The 27,587-nt window shown below is 34.5% G+C and overlaps 5 protein-coding genes and 3 non-coding genes across 10 annotated transcripts in view; 4 read left to right on the top strand and 4 right to left on the bottom strand.

The window, feature by feature from the left end:
• gria1b (glutamate receptor, ionotropic, AMPA 1b) overlaps window positions 1-3,332 on the top strand; it is a 55,067-nt gene extending 51,735 nt beyond the window's left edge. For 2 of the 3 annotated variants that reach the window (XM_065287034.2, XM_065287033.2), the window contains exon 16: window positions 257-3,332. In XM_065287034.2, the coding sequence (XP_065143106.1) occupies window positions 257-415 (159 nt within the window). In that variant the 3' untranslated portion in view covers window positions 416-3,332. The remainder of the gene's footprint in view (window positions 1-256) is intronic. The other variant, XR_010544105.2, reaches the window with a different exon arrangement.
• A 5,122-nt stretch (window positions 3,333-8,454) lies between these two features.
• On the top strand, window positions 8,455-13,493 carry nipal4 (NIPA like domain containing 4). Its single transcript, XM_065287032.1, has 6 exons — window positions 8,455-8,716; window positions 9,091-9,342; window positions 9,569-9,625; window positions 9,715-9,805; window positions 12,087-12,247; window positions 12,361-13,493. The coding sequence occupies exons 1-6, from the start codon at window positions 8,677-8,679 to the stop codon at window positions 12,969-12,971; spliced, it is 1,212 nt and encodes a 403-aa protein (XP_065143104.1). The 5' UTR covers window positions 8,455-8,676; the 3' UTR covers window positions 12,972-13,493.
• Window positions 13,494-16,950: 3,457 nt separating this feature from the next.
• Window positions 16,951-22,109, top strand: tlcd1 (TLC domain containing 1). The gene is made up of 4 exons (XM_065287030.2): window positions 16,951-17,659; window positions 18,320-18,402; window positions 20,270-20,352; window positions 20,783-22,109. The coding sequence occupies exons 1-4, from the start codon at window positions 17,454-17,456 to the stop codon at window positions 21,164-21,166; spliced, it is 756 nt and encodes a 251-aa protein (XP_065143102.1). The 5' UTR covers window positions 16,951-17,453; the 3' UTR covers window positions 21,167-22,109.
• A 155-nt stretch (window positions 22,110-22,264) lies between these two features.
• Window positions 22,265-24,264, bottom strand: rpl23a (ribosomal protein L23a). The gene is made up of 5 exons (XM_065287031.1): window positions 24,177-24,264; window positions 23,226-23,406; window positions 22,834-23,010; window positions 22,557-22,626; window positions 22,265-22,325 (listed from the first exon to the last, which is right to left on the bottom strand). Exons 1-5 carry the CDS (start codon window positions 24,199-24,201, stop codon window positions 22,311-22,313), a joined length of 468 nt encoding a protein of 155 aa, XP_065143103.1. The 5' UTR covers window positions 24,202-24,264; the 3' UTR covers window positions 22,265-22,310.
• LOC135777015 (small nucleolar RNA SNORD42) lies at window positions 22,398-22,464 on the bottom strand. Its single transcript, XR_010544289.1, has one exon. It is a non-coding gene; the product is annotated as a small nucleolar RNA SNORD42 (small nucleolar RNA).
• LOC135777014 (small nucleolar RNA SNORD42) lies at window positions 22,702-22,767 on the bottom strand. The gene has a single exon (XR_010544288.1). It is a non-coding gene; the product is annotated as a small nucleolar RNA SNORD42 (small nucleolar RNA).
• Window positions 23,096-23,165, bottom strand: LOC135777016 (small nucleolar RNA Z17). The gene has a single exon (XR_010544290.1). It is a non-coding gene; the product is annotated as a small nucleolar RNA Z17 (small nucleolar RNA).
• A 64-nt stretch (window positions 24,265-24,328) lies between the features above and the next one.
• rab34b (RAB34, member RAS oncogene family b) lies at window positions 24,329-27,574 on the top strand. The gene is made up of 11 exons (XM_065287028.1): window positions 24,329-24,533; window positions 24,820-24,904; window positions 25,050-25,132; window positions 25,206-25,271; window positions 25,357-25,458; window positions 25,529-25,593; window positions 25,678-25,729; window positions 25,826-25,907; window positions 26,127-26,217; window positions 26,376-26,483; window positions 26,605-27,574. Exons 2-11 carry the CDS (start codon window positions 24,848-24,850, stop codon window positions 26,670-26,672), a joined length of 774 nt encoding a protein of 257 aa, XP_065143100.1. The 5' UTR covers window positions 24,329-24,533; window positions 24,820-24,847; the 3' UTR covers window positions 26,673-27,574.
• Window positions 27,575-27,587: the final 13 nt, after the last annotated feature.

The raw sequence follows: 27,587 nt of genomic DNA, 5'->3' as shown, positions 1-27,587 counted from the left end.
AGAGAGTGGGATTCCAGTTACTGTGCCACTTTTCTTATTATTGCTGCTCTTGATGGCTGATATTTTTCACAATTTCTTAATATGGGACACTGCCAGCACCAAGTGGAGCAAAACTTCAAATCGATCGAAATATGTTTCGGTGACTTATGCACCAAATTGAGGTCTGAGCTAGTTCAAACAGTTCTTCAAAACAAGTGCTTCAAAGCGGCACCGTAGTTCATAGTCTTGACCTTCTTCTCTGTCTTTGTTCCCATAGCAAATCATTGACGCAGCCATGCTCAGTTCCAGTCTGACCAGGATTGGGAGCGGAGGTGAGAACGGTCGTGTGATGGCACACGATTTTCCCAAACCGACACAGACTCTGCCGTGTATGGGCCAGGCTGCTGCCATGGGCCTTAGCACCACTGGGATGTAAAAGGGCAACAACAGCAAACATCAGGAGACTAAAAAGAAAAACAATAGCGAGAGTGGGAGGGAAAATGAGAGAGCAATGCGGTATATAGCTCACCTGCCATTGAAGTACTGCCAAATGGATTCATTGACAAAACAATCTTGGCTCCAAAAGAAATTACACAAGGATGGGTGGGAAATTACTTTTGTAATATTAGGATGTGGTTGTTTTTTGAATCTTCTCTGGTGCAATAAGGAGACAGTGAGGTTTTTGTAAGAAACAGCGTTTTGTGTACCTGAAAACACGGGGGAAAGCTTTTCTTCACTTTCGCAAATTGGTGACAATTGGACTGCGCTGTTTCTTTAATGTCATTTTTCCCCCAACATCACAGTTTTGCAATTATGATGCACATTGAGTTTTCTGTGTTTTCTATCCTATGCTAAATATCTTTGCTATGTTTCCTATTCTTTATGTGACCCTGGACCACAAAACCAGTCATAAGGGTCAATTTTTAAAAATTGAGATTTATACATGATCTGAAAGCTGAATAAAGTGATGTATGGTTTGTTAGGATACTACAATATATACTTCAATATATATACAACTATTTGAAAATCTGGAATCTAGGGAAGCAAAAAATCGAAATACTGAGAAAATCACCTCCAAAAGAAGTCCTTACCAACACATATTAGTGAAGATAAATACATTTTTATAAGTTTACGGTAGGAAATGTACAAGTTATATTCATAGAAAATGATCTTTACTTATTATCCTAATGATTTTTGGTATAAAAATTCCTATTTTTGACCCATACAATGTATTGTTGGCTATTGTTACAAATAAACCCATGAGACTTATGACTGGTTTTGTGGTCCAGGGTCACATACAAGTTCCTCATCTCTCTAAGAAAAATATTTTCTTTTGAATATTTAGTTACACATTTCTAGATAGTTTACTAAATATTCAAATGTATTATTTTCTCACCCCAGGTACATTATTTTTGCACATAAAGAGAAAACCAATTTTTTTTTCAATTTAGGTCACTTCATAGTGCACAGTAAACAGGGAAAAGTTGGATGAACTTAAAAAAACCTTCATTTGGTAACACCTATTCATGTGAGCACATGAAACTAAACTTTAGATTTCTTTACTCCAATGTCACCTTAGGGGCTCGGTACTTAAACATATACGTTGAAAAAATAGCCTACTGTTTTTAGGTGTTGCCAATTGAAGTAATTTTTAAGTTTATTCAACTTTTCACTTTTTACAGTCTATCAAACTTCAAAAAAGACAAAATGTGCTATAAAAAAGTGGTCAATATGATTTGTGTGCTATATTCCAAGCCTTCTGAAGCCATATGATAGATTTTATAGACGTTTTGTTTCTAATAATCTTCACCTGCAGAGTTATTAAATATAGCAGCTCTATGCTGGTTGAACATCAGTAACGTCAATGTTTTTCATGTGTTTTATATCAAATCATGAAATTAAATGTGCTTTTTTAGAGATTGACAGGACTGATCACAATGAGCAATCACTGTTTTTTCAATCAAGATTTTTCAGCAATTTTCTTCTGCACTCAACAGAAAAAATAATAGCATCAATTAATACAAGACTATAAAAATAATGGCCTAATTTAAATTTTGGATGAAAAAAAATTCACCACTGATAAAGAAGAATTGCGCAACATCAGCGAGTGTCACCTTCATTGCACAGTATACACGTCTTCCTTTTCAACCAATTTGATTGACAAGCATCTCTATGGAAAGAGATTTTTACAAATGCGATGGAGAGTCCGATTTCTCATTCTGACATTATTAATGCCTTATCACAGCTTCATCCTTACCTTGTGAACACTTTGGACCCGTCATCTGTTTCCTGTCCATGCTTCTTGATAGATTCCGAGAGTTTAAGAAAAGGTCAATTTTGCATTTTGTTTTGCATTTTTTGTGTGGTTTACATGACATTTTCTGTTTAAACAGATGATCTGTATAGTACTGTAGATCATTTACACACATGAGTTTAGAGACCTCTCCATCCTCTTTAAAACATTATCTCATCTTTGTAATAGCAGATGATACTGTTCTGTTTCATAGAAAGTATTTTGTAGAAATCTGCCTAATGGCTGGCAGAGGGACAACAACAAAAATGGCTTGTGTTGTAAGATTAATAGGATGATTTAATAGCCTGAATCGAAGAGCTCATTTGAGAAGAACAATGTGTGGTGCCAATAGCCAGATCATTTGTTTCCCTGTTCTTGCAGCCTTTTGTTTACACTCCAATTATATGAACACACTTTTAGATATATAGACAGGTAACAAATTGTCATTAGATTTAGGCGTTTATTTAAGCACAGACCTGGAAGTGAAATGAAGTCTGTGTTGGGGTGTATCAAGCAGATAACATTTGCTTCAAATGGACTTTATCATCGGATACTGTTGATGAGCACAGAGATAAAACTGAATGTCAATACTCTGTTTAAGCACAAGATTCACCCATTGAGGAGAACTTTCTCTCACCAGTTAACATTCATCCAGGCTCTGTGTGGTGACTGTTTGTCTGTTTGTATTTTTCTGGAATTGTCTGTTTTTTTATTGCCAATTCTATTTGTACAAAATAGAGATCTTGAGAGAAACAACCATAACATGATGTGAAACATTTGTGCTGGCAGAAACAATGCTTTGTGGCCTTTGTTGTCCTTTCAGTGGGTTATTTCTTCTGTTTGTTATTTTGAATTATTGTATTTAATGTGAAATTCTGTATTTTGGGCATTGATGTTTTTTTATTTGGTTTTACACTTTAACTTTCAAATTGCTTTTAGAGAAGTCTCCTTTTTCACATTCACCTCAGAAAATACCTTTTAGAAAACAGCAGCAAGATGTAACAGCAAAAAATGATGTTTTGACAAGGCGTATTCGGAAATAAACTTTTCTTACCAAACAGTTTTTGTATTCTATTGAATTTTTTCCTCAATACTGTCTGTTCTTTAAACACATTCAGACTTCAGCAGTCAAAGGTATTGTTAAAAAAATAAAAGATTAAGTTAAAATTTAAGCAGAACGACAATTTCAGTCACCATTTATGTAATTATATGGAAATAAAATTCTTACAAATCTTGGAAATGCATAATGAGTTTTGGAAATGAGTTTGAAATGCATAAGATTCAGTACATTGTCAGAATTTTGATTTCTGAATGAATCATCTATTATGTTTGCATGTGTTTGAAGCATGGATCTTAACCTGTTAATGTCATTTATATTATGCTCTCATCTGATTTGCTGATCGACTCTGTAATAAAATAAATGAATTCACATCCACCATGACCTGCACTGAAACATTTAAGCTCTTCCTGTTTGCTTTCAGAGTGCTGTATTGATCTTGATAAATGCCACATTTGTTCTCTTAGTTTCCTCAATAGGCCTAGCCTTTCAGTCAATCACAGAAATTGCTAGAGACCTTTAAAGTGTTTACAAAGTGTTCAGAAATGCAAAAGTATCTGAAGATGAAGTTTTGTTGTGATGCAGTGCAATTGTAGCCCCATAAAGACTTTTCTTAGAATCTGACTCGTAAAATGCAGAGTGCCTATGACTTAAGATGACTTTAAATCACCTTGACATCTGCCAAACATTGGGTATTGACGTGAAAAAGACGTTGGCCTGACGTCAAAATCCAACGTTGATTCAAATTCAAAATCCAACGCTGATCTGAATTCAAATTTCAACACACGTGAATACAGCAAACTGAGAACATAAATGTTTTTCCAGCATAAGTCTGTGGGCATTTATTATGAAATATTAGCTTACAACCTAAAAGGGTTCTTGCAGGTCTTAAATAGTCTTAATTCACCTTCATATCTGCCCAACATTGGATATTGACATGAAAATCCAACGTTGGCCTGATGTTAAAATAAACGTTGGATTTTGACAAAAGGCAAACGTTGGATTATGACATCAGGCCAACGTTGATCCGACGTCATAATTCAACGTTGGCCCAACGTCAAAATCCAACATTGATCCGATTTTATGATCCAATGTTGATCCGACGTCATAATCCAACGTTGATCCGACGTCATAATCCAACTTTGATCAGAAGTCAGGTTCCAACGTTGATCCAAAGTCAGGATCCAATGTTGATCAAAAGTCAGGATCCAACGTTAATCCAACGTCAAAAATTCAATGTTGATCCGACATCAAAATTCAACGTTGACCTGAAGTTGGGATCCAACGTTGATCCGATGTCAAAATCCAACGTTGATCTGACGTCAAGATCCAACATTGATCCGACATAAAAATTCAATGTGGACTGACGTCGGGATCCAACGTTGTTTCGACGTCAAAATCCAACGTTGATCCGGTGTCAGGATCCAACGTTGTTTCGACGTCAAAATCCAACGTTGATCCGGTGTCAGGATCCAACGTTGTTTCGACGTCAAAATCCAACGTTGATCTGACGTCAAGATCCAACATTGATCCGACGTCAAGATCCAACACTTATCCGATGTCAAAATCCAATGTTGATCCGACGTCAAGATACAACATCGATCCGACAGCAAAATTCAATGGTGATCTGACGTCAGACAAATCAGAAAATGATCTGATGTCAAGACCAACTGCCCCTCAAAATTTCTGTGCAATGGCCCTGCTTTAGACTAAACCCAAGTTAATGTATATGTTGACAGACAATACCGTATACTTTAAATCCTGTCTTTACATTTAATATTTTTTCATGATTGCCATATTCCTGAAGGAGGCTCCATATAAAGAGATTTCATGTTTTTAAATTTACTAAACTAAACTAGTTGACTGAACAATTTGAAATGTGTATTATGACAAAAATAGCTGTTTAAACATGATGACAGTGACCCATGGATGCCTATATCCTGGCATGACTGTAGAGATCAGAAGTGTTTTTAGGTCAGGCTGACATCTCACTATTCTGTAAGAAAACTCTCATAGCTAATTTGTCAGTTCCTCTAAAACAGTTGCTATGCCAACCCATTACATGCCTTACAACTTTTAAGAGTGCCTTGATGCTGCCAGCTGCTCTGAAAGCTGTAAGCTGTTTTTCTTTAATGCATTTCTCTCTCTCTCTTACTCACTCTCCCATAGATTTTACAGTGAACTAAGTGGATTTAAAATGTAAATGCTAATATCAAAGCGTGTTTTGTAATGATCTTTCAGGAAACATTGCTTTTAAAGATGAAGGACATCAGAGCTGCAAAGGATGGCATGAATACTTAAGACTTCACATTGGTGCTATTAATAACAATCACAAACGACCATAATTTTATAGAATGCTGACAAATTCGATACAGACCGGGGCTGGGCCATTCATCCAACCTCACCACAGTGGAAAGAAAAGTTTAATTTAATTTTGGTTGGAGTTTATTTCTATAGCACTTTTTACAGTTTTGCAGCTTAACAGTAATTACATAACAGTACAGAAAGAGACAACAGGAAAAAAATATGAAGATAATAAGATAGTAGTGATGCTAACTGTAAACTGTCTGTACATTGTAAAATTTATTTGTTGCACTTACATTTATAAGTTTAATCAATTTGAAATTACAATCAATTTCCTACTAGTGAGGAGTTACTATAAATTATAAAATAATTAAAGTTAAAATTAATAAAGTTAAAACTTTTAAGCTACTTAACTTAAGCTAATAAACTTAAGCTAATTTTATTTTATTTTTTATCATTTAAAGCAACTCCTCAAAAGTCAAGAAAGTTAATTGTAAATTCAAGTTTTAACCTAAAAAATGTAAGTGCATCACAGATTTTTTTATAATGGGTATGTGTATCAAATTTTTCATTAAATACTAACTTTAAAAGTTATTGCACTTAACTTTTATAAAAAGGCTACTCTTGTTGTTTAAGTTTATAAGGTAAATGATGACAAAATTTTTAGGTAAATTTTTCATTAAATTCCTGTTGACATTTCACCAATAGTAATACCTTTTTCTAATGTCTTTGTTATTTTATGATGCTCGTTTTTGTAAAAGTGTAGTTGAGTTTTTTTTGTAGCTTGGATGGAAGACTGTAAAAAGTAATGTTGTTTTGAATGTTCATGGTAATCAACATTTATACTAAAAAAACAAGAGGCATCTCTCTCTCCCTCTGTGCTTATCTTTTATTTGAATAATCTGACATTTCCTCTTTAGATGGTTTCTATTGTTTGGCATTGTGGGGAAGGTGTTGGAGTTTTGAAAAGCCTACAACACTTATTATCAGAAGGGCTTTTGTTGTTGTTGTTGTTGAAGGCAAAAGGAATAAATAAAATAATAGGCTTGTTGCCTCAGGCTATTGTTATCCAGCATATTGACTTTACAAAATCCACAAATTAAGGAGATAGAACTGTAGCGGCCTTTATTCCCCAACAACAACAACTGTGTTTAGCTGACCCTTTTCAGAAGCGGTTTGCATCCTAATAAATTTAAAATGTGTCTTTTAGCACATATTTAATCTCACAAACACAATGGAAAATTGGTGGTAGAAGACCGGTGGCTCTGCAAGCAATCTCACCCATGTGGTCTTTCAAATTGAGAGTTTGAAAATAACTTCTCAAAAGAAAACTTTATCACCTGGTTTGATTTCAGATTGGTTTCTTTTTAACATCTGAGCTCAGAACAAAGCTGAAGCTGTGTTCTCTGTCAGTAAGTCTGCAGTGACATCATCTGGGCTCTTACAGAACTGTCTTGTAATGTCCTGTCCTAATGCTTTTTTGCACTTTTCCTGTGCATAGAAAGATGTTTTGGGCAGCTTCCAATCATATACATAACCATCAAGCTCTTATCTTGGCATTTAAAGTTACTGGACATGGAAGGATACAATTTAACACAATACTTTTGTGTGTGGCCTAATTTTAGTTTAAAAAAGTCCCACAATTAGATAATTAGTCTATGAGAATTAGTGGAAAATGTGGTTATGCATCTTTCATCAAGGGACTTCTGTGTAGTACATTTGCTCTAGGTAACCAGCCTCCAGGCAGACTGTGATGGCCCCGTGTGCTATATTGAAAACCTGAGTACCACAGAATAACTGCTTACAGTCTTGTTTAAACAGGAAAACCGTGTTCGTAAACATTTAGAATCTACTATACAAATGTTTATTTTGCACATAGTATTTCAAAGTAGCCTACTTATATTTCACAGGAGAATCAAACACAACACAATGTTCTGCTTCTCTTAAAGAATGGAGAACATCAAAATATCAAATTAGAGTTTAATGAATTTAGGCCGGATTAGCTAAATTTACCAAGTCTGCTAAATATGCTCTGTCAATATCTGAGATGTTACACAGCAACAAAATATTTCAGCCAAAGTAAGCATGTCTTGCTTCATCTTTGCTTTTAAGCCCGTTATATTAGCCAAACTGGTTCCTCAGCTTTCTTTGCAAATCTTGTATGGATCAGCACCCACAGAAAGGTGTCAGGTGTCTGCTGCTCTCAGTACAAACATACCAACATATGCTATTAGTTTTGTTTAAATGTGACCCAGTCTGTGAAAAGCCAGCTGAAGTTAATTTTTGTGATTTACTGTTTTATATTTCAAATCATCCTGACGTTGTTTGAAAATATATGTAAAGTCTGACCTTTATTAAAATTTGAAACATAAACATATTTATAAAGGGTAATTATAAAAGCATTAAGGTGAAACTGTAAAAGGTTGCAGTATTTATTAATATTTTATTTAGTTATTTATTAATAATTAATTATGTTGACATTTACTAAAAGTCTACATTTTTAAAATCAAATGTTTTTTTGTTAACACAATAACCATAAATTAACATTAACAACTGCAATATCTAACAATAAAGAGTAATGCTGTAAAAGAAGTTGTTGATTGTTCGTTCATGCCGTATCTAATGTTAACGAATTGGACCTTATTGTGAATTGTTCCAAAAGGCACCTAAACCCTTTGAATATCATTTTCATTTATAAATAGGAAGTTTTCGTTTGTTTGGGTTCCTCTCATTGTAGCCTATTACAGAAATATGACAGTTAATCCCTCCCGACTGTGTTTCCGTGTGCATAGGAGCACAGGTGAGTTTAGGGCGTGGCACCAGATACCTGCTGTGCTCGCGCTGTCCGCTCGTGCGTGTGATCGCGCAGGTATCAACATTGTTAAGTAACCTCGCGGATGGTACAAAACATTTGTTCCTAGATTTGCAAATGCATCAAGGTGTAATGCAAAACCAGGATGTTTTCTTTATCCAGATTATTCTAAGAGGAGTTGTTTTCGTGGATGTGTTTCTTTAAAACCTATTTGGGAAAGTTGGTGGCACGATGAAAGACATAAATCTACCCATCGAATCATGTATAAATGGTAAGATTTTCTTTATATAAATTATCTTAGATTACAAATTGATTTTGTGTGTGTCAGTATTTCTCTAAACAGTATTTCATCAATGTAAGCCTATATTTTTTACAATGATAACTGATGAATGTCAGAATAAAAAAACAGCTTAATATATTCATAAAACGTATTATAATCATCACCATTTAATTTAATAGTAAGGTTAAAGTATGCGAATCCTCTCTTAAATAAGAAACACTCCGAGCAGGCGCACTGACACCTGGATACATTTGTTTGTGTTGATGACACCCTGACACTTTTCATATGGTGTTTGTTCATTTGTGTTTGTAATTTGTGTTGAAATAATGAAATAATAAAAAAAGATCACTTATTCTTCTGTTCAGGTTCTGTAATACGACTATTGTGTCCCACGTCCACATCTGTTTGTATCTTTGACACAATAACTGGCAACACGTCTTATGGTAATATAACCTCTCCTGTCAACAAAGCAGCTGTTGCCATTGACAAATGGAGCAACTACAATTTCTGGCTAGGTTTGATGCTGGCAATACTTTCAACTTTTCTTATTGGGGGAAGTGTTACTTTGAAAAAGAAGGCACTGCTTCGTTTGGCCAGTGCCGGGGAGATGAGAGCAGGTCAGATCATTTACATTCATATTTACATAATAGAAAACATCATGTCTGTCAGTGCACATAGATTTTCTTTGTTTCTCTTTTAGACCCAAATAAATTCAGACAAAATGATTGTGTATTTCTAGGTTCCTGACTGTTATGTTAGTGATCAATGCGTTTGTTATTTATATACAGAAAACTTGGTCTCAATATCTATAATGAATTAAACATTTAAAAATCTTTTGTTTAGCTGAGGGAGGCCATGGTTACCTGAGGGACTGGCTTTGGTGGGGTGGCCTTTTGACCAGTAAGTTTACTAAAATTGAGTTTTAAATCATTCTGCATATATTCTGATAGACTTGGGTAACATCAACATCCTGTTTTTTTTGTACTTAGTGGGTGGAGGTGAGGCAGCAAACTTTGCTGCATACATGTTTGCTCCAGCCACAGTGGTGACACCTTTAGGAGCTCTCAGTGTTCTTATCAGGTAATGGCAACACCCTTATTTACACTTAACAACAGCTTTACACATTATTGTGCAAACATTACAAGCCCGAGAGTGGGATGAACAGGTTTTTTTTATTTATAATTCCAACACAATTTCATGTTCCTCTCATTTGTACATTATGTATCATCTTTTTTCACCCCAGTGACGTTGGGTTTAGAGGTGGGGCTTTATGAATCATTTATCCTCATAATTGTACGTCTTGGTACAATTCACTTTCATACGAATTAGCCAACTCCTACGCACGAATTCCCAAATGATCAAGTTAAACACTAAACATGTGCACACGTAAAACTAAACATTCGATTTTTTTACTCCAATGTCACTTTAGGGGCTCGGTAATACGGCAACACATACACTCTAAAAATAAAAGTTAGATCAAATTCTTCATTTGGTAACGCCTAAAGTTTTAATTTTTTTCAACTTAATTTTTTCACGTATATTTAGAAATTGTACGTTTGTAGAACTTAATTTTTAAGTGTCATCAATTGAAGTCAGTTTTTTAAAGGGGATATTTCACAAGGCTTTTTTAGATGTGAAATAAATATTTTGTGTCCCCAGAGTACATTATGTGAAGTTCTAGCTCAAAATACCATATAGATAATTTCTTACAGCATGTTAAAAAGTGTCCTTTTAAATGCAAATGAGCTGATCTCTGCACTAAATGGCAGTGCTGTGGTTGGATAGTGCAGATTAAGGGGCGGTATTATCCCCTTCTGACATCACATGGGGAGCCAAATTTCAGTGACCTATATTTTCACATGCTTGCAGAGAATGGTTTATTACCAAAACTAAGTTACTGGGTTGTTCTTTTCACATTTTCTAGTTTAATAAAAGCACTGGGGACCCAATTGTAGCACTAAAACATGGAAAAGTCAGATTTTTATGATATGTCCCTTTTAAGTAGAGCAGCTTTTACTTTTTCCAGTGTAGTAAAATAATGACTTATCACTGACAATAATATAAAATAATAGTAAATAGTAAAATTAAGAAAATAATGGTTTATTTTGAAAAAGTAAAAATGTTATGTTACCGGAAACAAAATAGGTTTCGCACAGAGACACTTGTGGGTAACATAATCCATAGGGTAATTAAGAAGATATTAACCCCAGTATGTTCCTTACAGTCTTAAAAACCTACACACGCACACACACACATTCTGGTTTCCATGTTTTGTGGGGACATTCCATAGACGTAATGCATTTTATACCATACAAACTGTATATTCTATTCCCCTTACCTGCCCCATTCCCTAACCCCAACCATCACAAAAACCTTTCTTGTACCTTAGATTTTCAATAAACATCATCTTGTTTGATTTATAAGCTTTTTTCCTCATGGGGACATCAAAATGTCCCCACAAGGTCACAAAAATACTGGTATTCCTATCTTTGTGGGGACAATTGGTCCCAGCAACGTGATAATTACCAGGTACACACACACACACACACACACACACACACACACACACACACACACACACACACACACACACACACACACTCTCTGGTTTCCATATTTAATTGGAACATTCCATAGACGTAATGCATTTTATACTGTACAAACTGTATAATCTATTCCCTTCCCCTACCCCAAATCCTAACCCCAACCATCACAGAAAAGTTTATTGTACCTTAGATTTTCAAGAAACATCATTCTGTTTGATTTATATGCTTGTTTCCTCAAAATGTCCACACAAGGTCTCAAAAATACTGGTATTCCTATCTTTGTGTGGACAATTGGTCCCCACAAGGTGATAATTACCAGGTACACACACACACACACACACACACACACAGTGTTAAACAATGTAACATAATCTAATGATCTCTGTGAAATAAAATAAAAGTATGTGATTGACACTGTTAGTTGACTAATGGGTTATTTTTGGCCCATAATGGGTAAAAATTGAACAGAACATATGCTGGGTTAAAAATGACCCGATGTTGGGTTGTTGTTATGCAACCGTGGGTTAAAACAACCCAGCATTGGGTCAATTTTCACACATGTGGTGTGTTCCATTCAATATTTACCCATTATGGGACAAAATTACCCAACATACATGTCATACACATCATTATTATGCACAATCATCGACCCATAAAAAGATTATAAAAAAGTTTTCGTTTAATATGATGTCACATGCAGTATGTTGACAGTGGTCCATTAGTTTTAGCAATAGTCTTTTGTGTTTATATCTGATGTATTCATTAGATATAAATGAATATGTACTAATGTTAATGCGTGTTTACTCTTCTTTCAGTGCGGTTCTGTCCTCCCACTTGTTCGGAGAAACAATGAATCTACTAGGAAAACTCGGCTGTTTGCTCAGCATACTAGGAAGTACTATAATGGTTATACATGCACCTGAAGAGGAAGAGGTGACGACCCTTTCAGAAATGACAGAGAAACTGCTAGATCCTGGTTAGTGAACCGTTGGTCAATGTGTTTGTTTATTGCTAAAATCCATATTTTGCCTAATATAACCAAAAAGCTTCAATGCAGAAGTATTTACACTTTTTCTGCTTCTGCTGAAGGTTTTCTGGTGTTTGCCAGCATCCTCCTAGCAGCTTGTATGTTCCTCATCTTCTACTTCTCCCCTCGCTACGGTCAAACGAACATATTAATTTACATAAGCATCTGCTCTATGCTCGGAGCTTTCACCGTGTCGTCGGTCAAGGGCCTCGGCATCGCGGTCCGCACCGCCTTTTCGGACGGTTCCGTCTTCCTTCATCCTCTCACCTGGGTCCTTTTGATTACCTTAATTGGATCCATCATCATCCAAATCAACTATCTGAACAAGTCGTTGGATACCTTCAATACGCTCCTGGTCTACCCCATCTACTATGTCTTCTTCACTACCGTTGTCCTGAGCACCTCCATAATTCTGTTTAAAGAGTGGGGAGCCATGTCAGGGGTGGATGTGGTGGGCACTGTCGGGGGATTCTTGGTCATCGTGATTGGGGTGAGCATGCTGCACCTCTTCAAAGACTTGAATGTGTGTCTTGAGGATTTGAGGAATAGCTTTTGTGAGCCATTACGTCAAGAAAGCCCATCAAGGAGAGAGGACAAACACATCCTCATAGAGAACATAGAAACCCTACCACCCATGAGAGAGGAAGGCCCAAGAGTTTTCATCATCAGCTGAGCGACACACTTGTGCTGTGGGATTGTACAGAATGTGCAAAAATGTCTTTGCTGTCTCAATTTATTATTACTTTTCTTCACTGAAGGCTGTTGCGCTATGATGCAATGATTTGTATAGACTTCAGCTGAGGCCATAATAACGCTGACGTTTTCTTGAAGAATTTGTTGCAAAAATGTGATGCATTTTTGCGATACAGTTGTGCTTGCGAGATAGGATCAATCAGGAACATCTTGAAGTGCTTGACTCGTAGATTGTATTTAGAATCAAGTTCAAATGAATCTTTACAATACAGAACATGACGCTGCACAATTTAATATTTTGCTGCTGAGGACTGTAAGCAGACTTTTAAAATGTCAATGCTTTGAAAACATTTTCATATAGGCTACTATTTGTTCCATCCTCTTTACTTGTTGGGTTTCTTTATTTATGTTTATCTGTATGTTTTTACAAAGAAATTATTTAAAATAGATCAGTGTTTTTAAATGCAACATAAAATAAAGAAATGACCTATTTTGTCTTGAACTTCTGACCATTTTTCTTAAACTTTGACTAGTGACTATGACTTATGACTATGAATCTGCTCGAATGAATTCCACAAAGATCAGCAGATTTTCAAAGAATTCGAACTGTCATTGACACACCTCTTTTGTGTGCTGGTTCATAAAATGTTTAATGAGTCATTTGTTCAGCTTTTACTAGTATTAAATTCTTGACTTCATTTAACACACTGACTTTTAAAATCCATTTTCTTGTATTGCTGAAAAAAGTCAGAAAAGAGAGGAAACAAGTGTTTTATTGACCTTGAAACTGTATTTACTCTTAAAACTATTAAACAGAGGAGGACTTGATCAAATGACTCTCAAATCAATTGAACAATAGCTCTGTAGCTCTTTCTCTCACATCTGACAAATAATAAACACACATTTTTTATAGTAGTTATACAAAGACAGAACCATGCATTTAGAAATCATTTATTTGTTTGTTAAAAAAGCTGTAAGCCCAAAATAAAGACAAAATGTTTGGCTTTAATATTACACAGACACTTCTTAATAACAAAACATCAATATATAGCCTAATATAAAATGCAATAATAGATTTTTCAATACATTATTATTTAAATGTTATACTTAGCTTATTTATATTTACAAGCTTACAAATAATAATTTATAAGCATAATTCATAATCAGAGTTATGTTTTATGAAAATATAAAACAGTCAGTTTTCTGAGAGGGTTAGGGGTCAGGTTAGAGGATAGAATTTACAGTTTGTACAGTATAAAAGTAATAATTACGACTATGTGTAAAATGCATAATTTTTGTGTGCATTCTCAATAACACCAGTAGATGGCAAACTTTGCACATAAGTCCCAAAACTTCCCCCACACATGTCAGCAGATTACAAAGTTTTCAGAGGTTTGCATAGGTGTGTCTGGTTCATCTTCCGCAGGCTATTAAAGTGTTAATGGCACCAAAGTTAAAAAATACACCCTGTTAAAAATTGTAATAAACGTATGAGCTAACATCCTGAAACGTCAGAACTCATGAACTTTTTATTCTCTTAAAATCAGTTTGGCTATACAATAAAATGCTCTCAGTCTCAACAACCACCCTATTTATTACAGTATAAAAATCAAGCAACCTGAAGTATTTTAGAATCAGGTCAGTTAGTCCCGATTGAAAGGGCGCTTTTAAACAAATAAGCTTCTGTAAATCAGATTATAAACATTTTCATGTCATATTCAAACCTGAAGAAAGTTACTTCATAAAGTACACTGTGAAAAGTGAAATTTGGATATACGTAAGGTAATCTTTATCAACTTAATTTGTTGATAGAAAAATGTAAAAGGTGCTGGGTGTAGATTTGAGCGGCATCTGTTGGTGAGATTGTAAATTGGAACCAATGGCTCAGTCCACAGCTCACCCCTTATTTTCGAAACGCACAGAGAAGCTACAGTATTCGCCACAGAACAAAGACATCATTGTTTGAGACAACGTAGTGACAAAACACCCTCTGTAGAGCAGTTTTGTTTTTGTTTATTTTTAAATTAGTTTATTTTTAATTTTTTTAATTTGTTTATTTTTAAACATTTAAAATTTGTTTATTTTTAAACATTTAACATTTGTTTATTTTTAACATTTAAAATGTCTTTATTTTAAAAATTTAAAATTTCTTTATTTTTAAATTGTTTATTTTTACATTTGTTTATTTTAAAAATTTTAAATTTCTTTATTTTAAAAAAATTTAATTTGTTTATTTTTAAAACATTTAATTTGTTTAGTTTTAAAAATGTACATTTGTTTATTTAAAAAAATACATTTGTTTATTTTTTAAAATTTAAATTAGTTTATTTTTTTTTATTTGTTTATTTTTACATTTGTTCATTTTTAATAAATATATTTTTACATTTTTAAAGTTGTTTATTTTTAAATGTATTGATTTTAATTTATTTATTATTTTAATTGACTTATAAATATATTTTAATATATTTAAATAAATTATTCAATAAATCAATAAAAATATTAACATTTAAATATATATTTTAAATATATTATATTTATTTCAAATATATTTAAAAATATGTTTGAAACTATATTTTTCTAAGGAAGATATGTAGCGCTCCAACCAAAGAAGTGTACTTAGTTATAAGTCCATGTACTTCAGGTGCGTGGAGCCAAACGAGTAATAGAATAAAGAGAGTGGCTAACCGCACACTGATCCACTTGTGACAAAAAGTCTACAAAAAGTCTACAAAACATGAGCACTGAGGAAAGCAAGTGCTGAAACGTTTGCTCGCCTTGTCTGTTTTTATATTCACTTGCACTTTGCACTTTATAAATAAAAACTATGTTTTTGTAGACTTTTTGTCACAAGTGGATCAGTGTGCGGTTAGCCACTCTCTTTATTCTAAAACTATATTTTTGCCATATGGGCTATGCTGTGATTAACATGTACCAAATATTCATCCAAATGTTTAGCTTAACCAACTTCCTAAAGCTAAAATCCTGTCATGAATTTATCAAGTTGAGCAGCAAGATTATGAAAATCACACCCCACAACCTAATGATTTATTGTGATAAAGTCTTTAAAACTCAGATTTCATAAAAAGATAAGAGACCCAGAAAAAAAACACAACTTGCTCCAGCAAACATCCTTCTAAAACATTTGAAAACAGCTAAACAATTCACCGTATAAATTCAGTTTTAATCTCATAAAACACCACGCACACAATCCGCATGTGACATGTTTGCAATTGTTACATTAAAGCAACACTATGTAGTTTTAACATTACATTAAATAAAGTCTCTAAAATTAATTCAGTGGTAAAGTCTCTTACCTGGACAAATTCTACTGCTGCTGCAACCTGATTAGCCTCCTAGCTGCTACAACCGCCTTTCCACTGCCCACGACATTCGGAAACGATTGTCGGGGTTCGCCCTCTAGTGGCAGTCGTAACGAAGTTTTAGTTTAATCATAACGCAAGAGAGAAGCTCATTCCAGCACAAGAGGCTTCATTCTAATATTGACCATAGTGGAATTAATAAATGAATGCAAATAAATGAAACAATGAACAGCAATGCATATATGACGAAGACTGACAATATTTTTTGGAGAGAACATATGGAGACAAGATTAAAATAATAATAATAATTATTAAGATAATAAAGTATTACTTATCAGTAATCAATAGTTGTTTTTTTAAAGGATTCAAGTGTTACTTATAAAGTTAAACAAAAGGATTAACTACATGATATTGAGCCAAAAGCTGAGTAAAAGATTGAAAAAATACAGACAGCAGTATTAAAGCTGGATTGAAACCAAACTCTCATGATTCAACACTGCTAGTGTGAGTGATGCATTTTTCGCCCATAAAACAAATAGTCAATAGTCAAAAAAAATATAACAGGATGTTTACTGGAATCTATTCCTCCCGGACAGTGTAAGTGAAGTCATTTGATCCAGCTGCAAGACACAGTACATTTCGTTTGTTTAGGACGACAGTATGCCTGTGGATTTTTAAATGGCCTCGATTGTTCCATTGTGCTCAACGGCCCACCAAGCCACACACACACAACTATGCAGTTCACACAACAGAATCAACTGTATCACTACAAAACGCTGTGCTGGATTGTAGGGTAAAGTTTTGTAGAAATTGAAAAAGTTCAGGGGAAAGAGGTGTAACCAACAGTCTCTGTGATAACATTTCTATGAACCTGCTCTTCAACAACCAATCACTGCTCAACAAACAGGTACTGTGACAGATGCCACACCTATGACAGGCAGCAGCACGTGGGAGAACGAGAGATAAGTTGTGAAATACATATGTAAAACTTAAACTGGTGTGAAACTATTGGCAAATATTCGACTATTTTTGTATTTGAATGAAATTTGTGTGTGCGCAACTGTCAAAAGTGCATCGAAAGTTTCGAACAACATCAAGGACTTCTGAGGAAGAGGAGACAAGCAAACAAGCAGTGGTGGAGGATGGAAACATGGCTGAATGAAGTCCAGAAGCATCCAGCCATCTACGTGCTGTGCTGCTCTGTGGTCTTCAGGATACTTCACAAGTTACTACAGACTGTGCACCGTCCCATCATTGTGGACACAGATCCCTGGAAGTCATGGAAGTGGAAAAACCTTTCAGTATCACTCGTCCACTCACTACTGACTGGCACTTGGGCTGTTACCTGGTGAGTTAATACAGCTATATATATTTGGTTTCACTGAATCATTAATTTCCAAATCTTAGAGTTGAATTTTATTTTTGGGTGACCTATTTCTTTAAAGTATGAAAACAAGAAATAATGTTTGAATAAGCAACAGATTTGAACTTTAACTCAGTGCAAAACCAGAAAGACAGCAAACATTTCAACCTAACGAAATCACGAAAGGTTGTGATTGCATACATCAGGTTGTGCCGCACAAATGCAAATAATGACTAATAATTTATGTATGTTATGGCATCACCTAGACTACTGTAGATTAAAGTTTTAGATACAAGTACAAACTAATAGTAGTGTCTTCATTCAATTTCATTAAAAGTGCCTAACCTTCAGTTAGACATCAGTAAGAGTAGAACAAGAAAAACCTGCCGAACAGGGCACGAACTGAGAGAACCATAAGTGACTATGGGTAACTTAAAGTATCATTACAATTGTCTGAATATGAATCTATTCACCCCTCAAAACAAGCAGGAGTTTTACCATTGTCCCTGTTTGCCCAGCAACTGATATATTTTTTTATTGTTGTCCTTTCATTTCTATTCTTTGGTGTCAGTATTGAGCAATTTTTTTTTATCAACATGGTTGAAATCATCAACAGCATGCATGAACCTGTCTGTGTCCCAACAGTGTAATACAGCATCCGGTGATGGTTCATGAAATCCGCTCTACCTATACGCCTCATTCCTACCTGCTTATCGTCATCTCATCTGGTCAGTAGACCACACATCTTTAAATATCAAAAACACATGCACGAACATCTAGTTTTGCATTGCTGTGATATTGTGTGCCTAGAAAGATATTGCTTTTGATGATAAACAAATGGGGGTGATGGGGTTAAATTAATATTAAAATATAAAAAGTACTAGAGGAAATAAAGAATTATGGCACATTTTACACTACATGGGGTAAGTTGTCACAATTAAAGCTACATTTTAGGCTTTGCAGCTAATCTGAAATACTAAAATTAAGAATATGTAAGCAATTAAATCTTATTTACTTGCTTTGATCAGTATATTTTCATTTATAATATTCATTTTCATTCACTATTGCAATTTTGGTTTAGAGAATTTACAAAAAATATAATTTAAGAGCAGGTGTTTGAAACCAATATTCACTGTAAAAATTCCTTGTTGCATTTAAATTGCATACAACTTGAATTAATGAGTCATTTCAATTTTTTTTGACTAGTTAGAAGTTGCTATAAATTGTAAAAAAGAAAAGTTGTAATAACTTAAACTTAAAATTAAATTGACTTGTTAATTCAAGTTGTTTAAAAGTGCAAAAATTATTTTTTTTATAACAGTGTATCCAAAAAAAGTTGGAACAAATAAAAAATACTTCAAATGGTAACACATCAAAAATGTTTAAAAAAAAAAAGTGAAACATTTATGTTGAGAAAACTAATATTTTGGGGTGATACCAACTCAACTTTTCACTTTTTTTAAGGCATATTAACAAAATAAAAACATGTCTGTATCAATTCCCAGATAAAAGGTACAAAAAGTACAATTTTGTACCTAAAAGGTGCATATTGGTTAGGGTGGTCCTTATTTTTCAACTTTTACAAGTTCATGCTCTCACCCCACCTATATGTAAATAAAAAATTGGGCAACATTTTTTCAATATTAATTAATATTAAGAGGTTGCTCAAGACTTTTAAAGTTTAACACATTCGCATATTATGTGATACTTTGTGCTAGCATGTATAATTGATTAATAATATATACTTATGGCAGCAATGGACTTATTTGACCATGCTCCATGCAATTAAAACTCCTGATTTAGTTGTGATATGTTTTCAAAGCAAGAAAGCTTCAATGTGAATGAAGCACAATAGACAATATACACTGAGACAATGGCTGAAGCAACACGAAGCAAGTCCGCTATATGGTTACTCGGATCAGAAGATACTGAAATAACTGGATCAAAGTTACCCTCCAAGAAGCAAGTTTTTTAAGTGGTACACTTTTTGCAAAAAATGGTGATTTCGGAAATATTTAAAGGCTTTGAGCAACCTCTAGATATTGTAAGAACAATTCAAAATTTTGCACAGTGTGTTTTTATTGATACCCTAACACATTTAGGGGGTGAGAGTTGAAATAAAAAAATTGACCCATTATAAGGAACACCCTAATATTGGTATATCAGAGGTACATATTGGTACCTAATTACATAATGGTACCTCAAAGGTACATATTTGTACTGTCCCAGTGACACGTTTTGTAGCTTGTTTTCTGCGTGTACTGAAACGACAGAACCGCTCACAGTCTCCCCTTTACTACACTTATCTTCTGATAAGCTTCAGTAATGCTGTGACTCAGGTCTTTGGAATAATGTTGAGAATCATTAACTATAACTGCTATATACTTTTATATAACTTTTAGCTTTTCTCTTTCTGAGTGTTTGCATAGTGTCCAATTGTAAACATACTATAACTGAGGTATTTGAGGGTGTTACCTCCAAATACTTCAAGAGAGTAAAGAATTTACTCTGAATGTGACAGTTTGGAAAGACAAGAAGCACGTTACTGCATTGATGTTTAAAAAAGGGTTTGACATTTAACATCTGTTTTGATAGGGTACTTCATTCAGGATGCTGGCGACATCATCTTTAGTGGGTATGCAAAAGCATCTTGGGAATTTCTGCTTCACCATGTTTTGGTAAGTCAAAACACAAGTCTGTTCAGACGTAATTTGAGTATCTTTTGAATGTAAAAGACAATATTAAAGGGGACATATCACGAAATTCTCAGTTTTTCCATGTTTATGTGCTATAATTGGAAAATAGGATATTGAAAATTGGGTCTCCTTGGGTCTCAGATTACACACCTAAATCAAACCACAGCACTGCTATTCAGTGCAGAGATCAACTTATTTGCATTTAACAGGAAATATGCAAAACATTTTTGCTCACACCTACAAAGTGGCAATTTTAACATGTTATAATAAATTATTTATATATTTTGAGCTAGAACTTCATATACGCACTCTGGAGACACATCTTTAAAAAAAAAAAAACATCTTGTGGAATGTCCCCTTTAACACAATCCAACACTCCACAATTGCAATAACTCAAGTTATTTTCTCCTAGGTGATCTGGTGTTTCCTGTACGCCGTGTTCACACATCAATATGTGGCAGGTGCAGTTGTGGCCTTGTTTGTGGAGGTGAACAGTGTGTTCTTACACACACGTTTATTGCTGAAACTGGCTAAAGTGTCTTATGATTCTTCTCTTTACCATGTTAACAAACTGCTTAATGTGGTGACCTATGTAGTCTTCCGGCTTGGAGCGCAGTTTTACTTGACTTGGTACATCATACATCACTACTCAACACTGGATCATGCTTCTTACTTCCTAGTAACTATGGTCCTCATGAACATTATGATGCTCATCTATTTTTACCGCCTGCTGTGCACTGACTTTTTATCAAAGCGCCGCCCCGACAGAAGCGCTCAGAAATTTGCTGATGACTAAATCAACACGACCGGAGGGGATGATGTGCATCAGTCCATCTATTAAAAAACACATTAAAGTGACTGGTAACACATTATCTACAAGAGCTGTATGGAACAAGCAAACTTCAGAAGAGAATGTTTTGAAGCAATTCAGAAACAATTATTTTATTTTATTTTTGAAAATGTTAGAATTAAAGATATTAATCTTTTAAAATTCTCTCCACATCTATTTCCCCCCAACATAATTATGTTATCATAGCAGCACAACTTCATCTCCACTTAGGATGATTTTTTGATCAGCACTGGCATTCAGTGTAACTTTGCAAAAACATGTAAATATAGATATTTGTCTACAAAATTTGTCTGTATTAATTTTATAAGAACAAATTTTCCCAAGAAATTATTTTATTTTTTAAAAGCTACCTCAGCCAGGAAACCCTGTAAACACATGCTTGTTGGAAAATGAAATGATGCTCTTTTAATGATTTTTCCTCATTAAGAAATGTTTCTAAAAATTAAATACGATAATTTAAAAAATTTGCTTCAAAATATTTACATTTTCAATATTAAACCTTTCCTGGACGTTTCATAGATAAGCCCATATATAATGCAAAAAATAAAAAAGACTTTGGAATAGGACAGATGATTGTTACCTATTTATTTACTGCTAAGATGTACTAATGTACATTTTTATTATAACTGAAATTATTAATGTATTAATCAGTTATTTGAATTTGCCTCCAACAGGGCAGTTTTACAGCCAACTTGGCAAAGGTTACTGAGCCACATTAAGTTACATTTCTACGGCTGTATTATTTAGTTGTTGGCCAAAAATCTGTTTATACATGTTTCACAACAACTAAGTTTAATTCTCACAATTCAGTCATTTTAAGCAGTTTACGGTTTATGTCTTACACAACTACAAGTATGAAATCTCCTTTAATTTCCTAACATTGTCCAAGTCTGCAAACTACAGTACATATGGACATGAGGATTAAGACACAAACTTAAAGACAACCTACACAACTGAAGAATAGGGTTTAAATAAAGTCCTATTCTCAAAGCTTATTTGCAAACCCTGATTGTAAACAAAAATGAAACCACAAGAACAAAAGGAGGTTTTTACAAACATTTATTCTTCTGTACATCTGACCAAGAATGCTTTAGATGATGCCAATCTGTGAAAGAAAAGATAAATCATAATCAGTATTTGTCCGACATGTCAAATACTCTCTATAGTAATAAAAGCAAAGCATCAGTGGTTCCTTTGAATGCATCATAATCATTCAGGCAGAAACTTGTTTACATCATATGCAGAGAATTGAAAGTTTATCAAATAGTTTCATAAAAGAAACAAGTTCAGAAAATCTCCACAATCTCATGTGTGCATTTGCTACAACACTATTTACCTTGTTTGCAACATCCAAGGCATCGTAATCTGGTGCAAGACGAACGTATGCCTTCTTTTCACCATCGGGCCTGCAGAGAGGAATAAAGTATTTAAAACTTATCTCAAACATCACTGCATTATTAATCATCATCACTGTTCTCCCTGTGCATCAGTGGTTCCTTTGTAGACATCAGGTATCAGAGTAATGATTAATTTTTACATCATTACACAGAGAAACTTCAATGACTCTACATGTCATTTTAGAAAAACTTCAGTAATGACCCATGAAGTTGTACCTGATCAGTGTGTTGACTTTAGCCACATCAATGTCATACAGTTTCTTGACAGCGTGCTTGATCTGATGCTTGTTGGCTTTGACGTCAACAATGAACACCAGGGTGTTGTTGTCCTCAATCTTCTTCATGGCTGACTCAGTGGTCAGGGGGAACTTGATGATGGCATAATGGTCCAGCCTGGCAGAATGAAAAAGATTTCAATTTTAACCTTATGGAGTTCCATAAAAACACAAGTCAAAATCATATCAGGGTAACCTACAAGGATGCATCAGTGTTTATAAACGTGTAATCACAGATGTCATGCTTTGATCGCAATTCCCATCATTTGCATCCTAAAACTTTTAATTTAAAACCACATACATAAATCTCAACAGACTGTAGCACAATCTTACTTGTTTCTGCGTGGAGCACTCTTTCTAGGGTACTTGGGCTGTCTCCTCAGACGCAGGGTCTTAGGGCGACGGAAGGTTGGGGATGTCCTGATCTTCTTCTTTTTCTGGCTGTGGACACCCTTCAGCACAGCCTTTTTGGCCTTCAGGGCCTTCGACTTGGCTTCAGTTTTAGCCGGTACAGCTGTAGAAAGATGACAAACTTGCATTAACTTACTATTCAATATTGACGAATCTACATACCACAGAATATATAGGAGTTTTATTTCACACACAATGCGTTATTTAAGTATACTTTTAATATATCAACTGCGTACTAAAGTAAAATTATATTTACTTGTTATAACGAATAAAAACGATATGGGAGTTTGACTGTCAGCTTAGTATAGATTAGCATTCAAACATGAACCTCAATGGATGTTTACATTCGGACTGCAAGTACAAAATACATCACAACCACAAATGCCATTATGTTTCAAAACAATTTTGTTTGTAAGGTCAGTTTAAAGGCTTTGTAAAATTTTAAACTGAATGGCTATAAATAAGATAAAAACTACGTTGGTAGCCACGTGTGTAAGTTACTAGCTAACGATGACAAGCTAACGTTGTGCTACCCTTCAACGTAAATGTACTCAGTGCATCTTTAAAAGAAATAAACACGTCACGACTTTAACAATTAACGTATATTTGTAAACACGTTGACAGAATGGTAGCGGGAGAAATAACCAGTGTATTCAGTTCAATGATATTAGCTTGCTAATTCAGTGGCGCTTCTGACTGAGGACGTTCGACTCAGCACACATGCATTCAAACTTCCATTTTATGTAATTTCCGACGCCCGTAAAAGATAAAACAGAAACAAAACTATCTATGCCTTGTTATAAACAGAACAAAATCTGTAAATAGTCACAATAACGTCCATTTTACGCCTTAAAATCTATTAACTTAACGCACCTTCCTTCTTCGCCTTCGGGGCCATGTTGGAAAAGAAAGAACGAACGGGGTTTCCTTCAGTTTATCGCAGGGGTTCACATTCGCAGATATCGCGAGAACTTAGCAATGTATTGTGGGTAATGTAGTTTAATTACGCACTCCAATACAGATCACTGCTACTGGAGGACAGGGCACGGCAGTGTTGCGAGGAAAAGCGATCATTTCTAATTATACGAGTTTTTAATGTTTTTTCATGTATTTTCTGATAAAGACGCACGAACCACCTATGCTTAAACATACTTGATATGTGTCGCCTATCATAAACAATTGCCATAAAGGCTACTTGTAGAACTTTAAAACGATATTTTACTCTGTAAGGTAAGTTATTTTTACATTAATTTACATAATAATATTTTTATAGTAATTTGTTAACATTATTATGCTTTTTATCACTATAAATTTAATAAAATTGTATTCAATTTGATTTATATAGCGCTTTGTACAATTGTTTTAAAGTAGCTTTACATCAATAAAACCAGGAAATGTTTTTTAAGGCTTAATTTACTTTTCATTTCTTAATGTTTTTTCTTTATCATTAGTCATTTCTGTGTTTAAGAATTTCAGTCTTAGTAGAGAAATGAGAATGACAGTGTGTTTGCATTAGTATTGATGTGGTCCTGTTAAGTCCTCACATGATGAGCACACTACCTCCTGTGAAACAAGACCGAATCATCTGTGAACTCCCTTTGGTAACATTTCCCCTTTTCACATTAGCACTAATAAAGTTAACTTTGACTGTACACATATACACTATATACATCTTAATTTTATGTTTGCTATTATTATATAAATCTTTTATAAAATAACAAACCCTTGACTTACTAATTTGTATAGTACTTCACAAGAGATGCTGCAGTGCACACTAAAGACGGCTTCAATGTTACTGTTCGAGAGGCATGTCAGGAACAGAAAGCAGGGTAAGTCAAACAGTCTTCAACTCTCAAACAACATCATCCATGTTTATGAACTTTTTCTACTCCGTATCATCAGATTGAATGTAGCCAAGATCATAGTGATTGGCGATGTGGGAGTTGGAAAAACCTGTTTAATTAACAGGTAAATGCCTGTAAAAGCCTATTTTAAATTGTAAAGACTAAAATTTACTTTGTTAATGATTGTGATTTGTAACTGTGGTCTCAAGATTTTGCAAAGACACATTTGACAAGACGTACAAGGCAACCATTGGAGTGGATTTTGAGATGGAGAGATTTGAGGTCCTTGGAGTGCCCTTCAATATGCAATTGTAAGTGTTTCAGTATTCTGGTTTAAAGTCCATCACTTGATTCAGTGTTTGAAAGTCTCTCTTACTTCAGGTGGGACACAGCAGGCCAGGAAAGATTTAGATGCATTGCATCCACATACTACAGAGGAGCTCAAGGTATATAATATTAACTATATAATAAGGCAGCATTCAATTTGTATGCTGTGTGTTATGTAAAATCAATTTGTCTGTTGTTTGTAGCCATCATCGTTGTGTTTGACCTGAGCAATTACAACTCTTTGGATAATGCAAGGTAGTACCAACAATGCTATAGGTTGTTAAGCTTATTTGTTTAAACTGTTTGCTTGTTTTATGGTAACTCTTTCCTCTCTTTTTGTTGATTATTTAGAGAGTGGCTTGAAGATGCCATGAAAGATAATGATCCTTCTAGTGTTCTTCTGTTTCTCGTTGGTACCAAGAAAGACCTCAGTGTGAGTTGCTTTTAAATTACTTTGAAGGTTTGAAAAGGATGTGGAATCTCCTGTATTGTTACATCGTAATCATATCTAGCTCAAATGCCCAATGACATCTCAAGGCTTGTGAATGCAAAGTTCGAACCAGCAACCTTCTTATGACTCAAGCTTTTACCACACGACACCCTGAGGTTCTTTTATTTAAAAAGTCAAGATAAATGTGTTTTCCCCCATCAGCACCCAGATCAGTTGGCCCAAATGGAGCAGGAGGCCGTCAGGCTCTCAGAGGAGATCAGAGCAGAGTATTGGGCTGTGTCGGCTCTTTCAGGTAAGGTAACATGTCATCAGATGTTTTAGATACCTTCTAACTGACATGCCAGGGCTAACACCAGAAAGGTGACATCATACAGTCTATAATCTATAGAAATAAATAATTATTAAAACTATATGGTTCAATACAGTAATAAGTGCTATTGTGCTGCACAGGGGAAACTGTTAGAGACTTCTTTCTACGGGTTGCATCACTTACATTTGAGGCCACTGTATTATCTGAGCTGGAGAGGAACAATTCTAGGCAAGCTTGTGGTATTGTCAGTAAGTAATTTTCACAAATAACCTCCAAAAAATAACTCATTTTTTTGTAACACAAATGTTTTACAGACATTTGAAAATAGATGTGTACTTCTTATCTTAAAGCTTTTTTGTCTTTTCACAGAAATCTCAAATGATTGTGATGAAGATTTTAAAGGTTTTAAGAAGAGGAATTCCAACTGCTGTCGTTGACTTTTCTATTCATAAAAGTGTGTTGACCCAACATTGGGTCAGAAAGGGACAAATCCAGCCATTGGGTTAAATTAATGCATACATTTTTTATATTTTACCCAGCGAAGGGTTAACAACTCAGATTTTTCAGTTGAATTTTTCGTCCCTTTTTGACCCAACACTGGCTTGAAAATTACCCAGCATTTTTTAGAGCATACATACAAGTATATAAATACAAAAATGGCATTTATGTATAATTCGTATCATTTTGATATTCTGTATATTGCATTATTATGAGCACATAAATACAAAATAATTCAGTTTGTTAAGAGCAGAAGGCAATTAACAAGACCAAGTGAAAATGTCTCACTTCCTGTTTGTCTAAATCAGTACTTCGGAATCATGACTTCATGATAATTTAAAGCTACAGTGATAACTGTATTTGCTGGTAAAGGGTTAGTTTAGCATAATACTTGTGCAGAGATTTCATTTTGTGCTACGTCTGTATTGTAGTACTGACTTACTTAGTCAAATTAATATTGGATTAAAATCAGTGGGACTGTTATAAATGCAGCTCTTGTCTTCATTGCATCATGAGTTGCTCTAGTTAATATGCTACTTATGCTAGCACCCATGACCACGAGGTCTGTTGCTGTCCACAAAACATGAGATTCCCACTGTGAGATAAATGGAAGTATTGTTAAAGACGTAAATGGAAGAGAGAAGTACAAGCAGCATCTTTCCATGTAGCATCCAATTTTGTTCTCTCAAAATTTGTTGTGAAGTATTGCTTTATGACTGAATAAAGGCCACAATATAATAAGTTGCTGTGATGATCCTGTTAAATTTGAAAATCTTTAGTCCACTAGTAACTTTGGATGACAGATGTGCAGAATGCATCAAGCATAATGAATTCCCATGTCACATGAAAAGCAG

This window comes from Paramisgurnus dabryanus, chromosome 18 (assembly GCF_030506205.2).
Source record: "Paramisgurnus dabryanus chromosome 18, PD_genome_1.1, whole genome shotgun sequence".
NCBI lineage: Eukaryota > Metazoa > Chordata > Actinopteri > Cypriniformes > Cobitidae > Paramisgurnus > Paramisgurnus dabryanus.
This window is presented reverse-complemented; position numbering and strand designations above follow the sequence as displayed.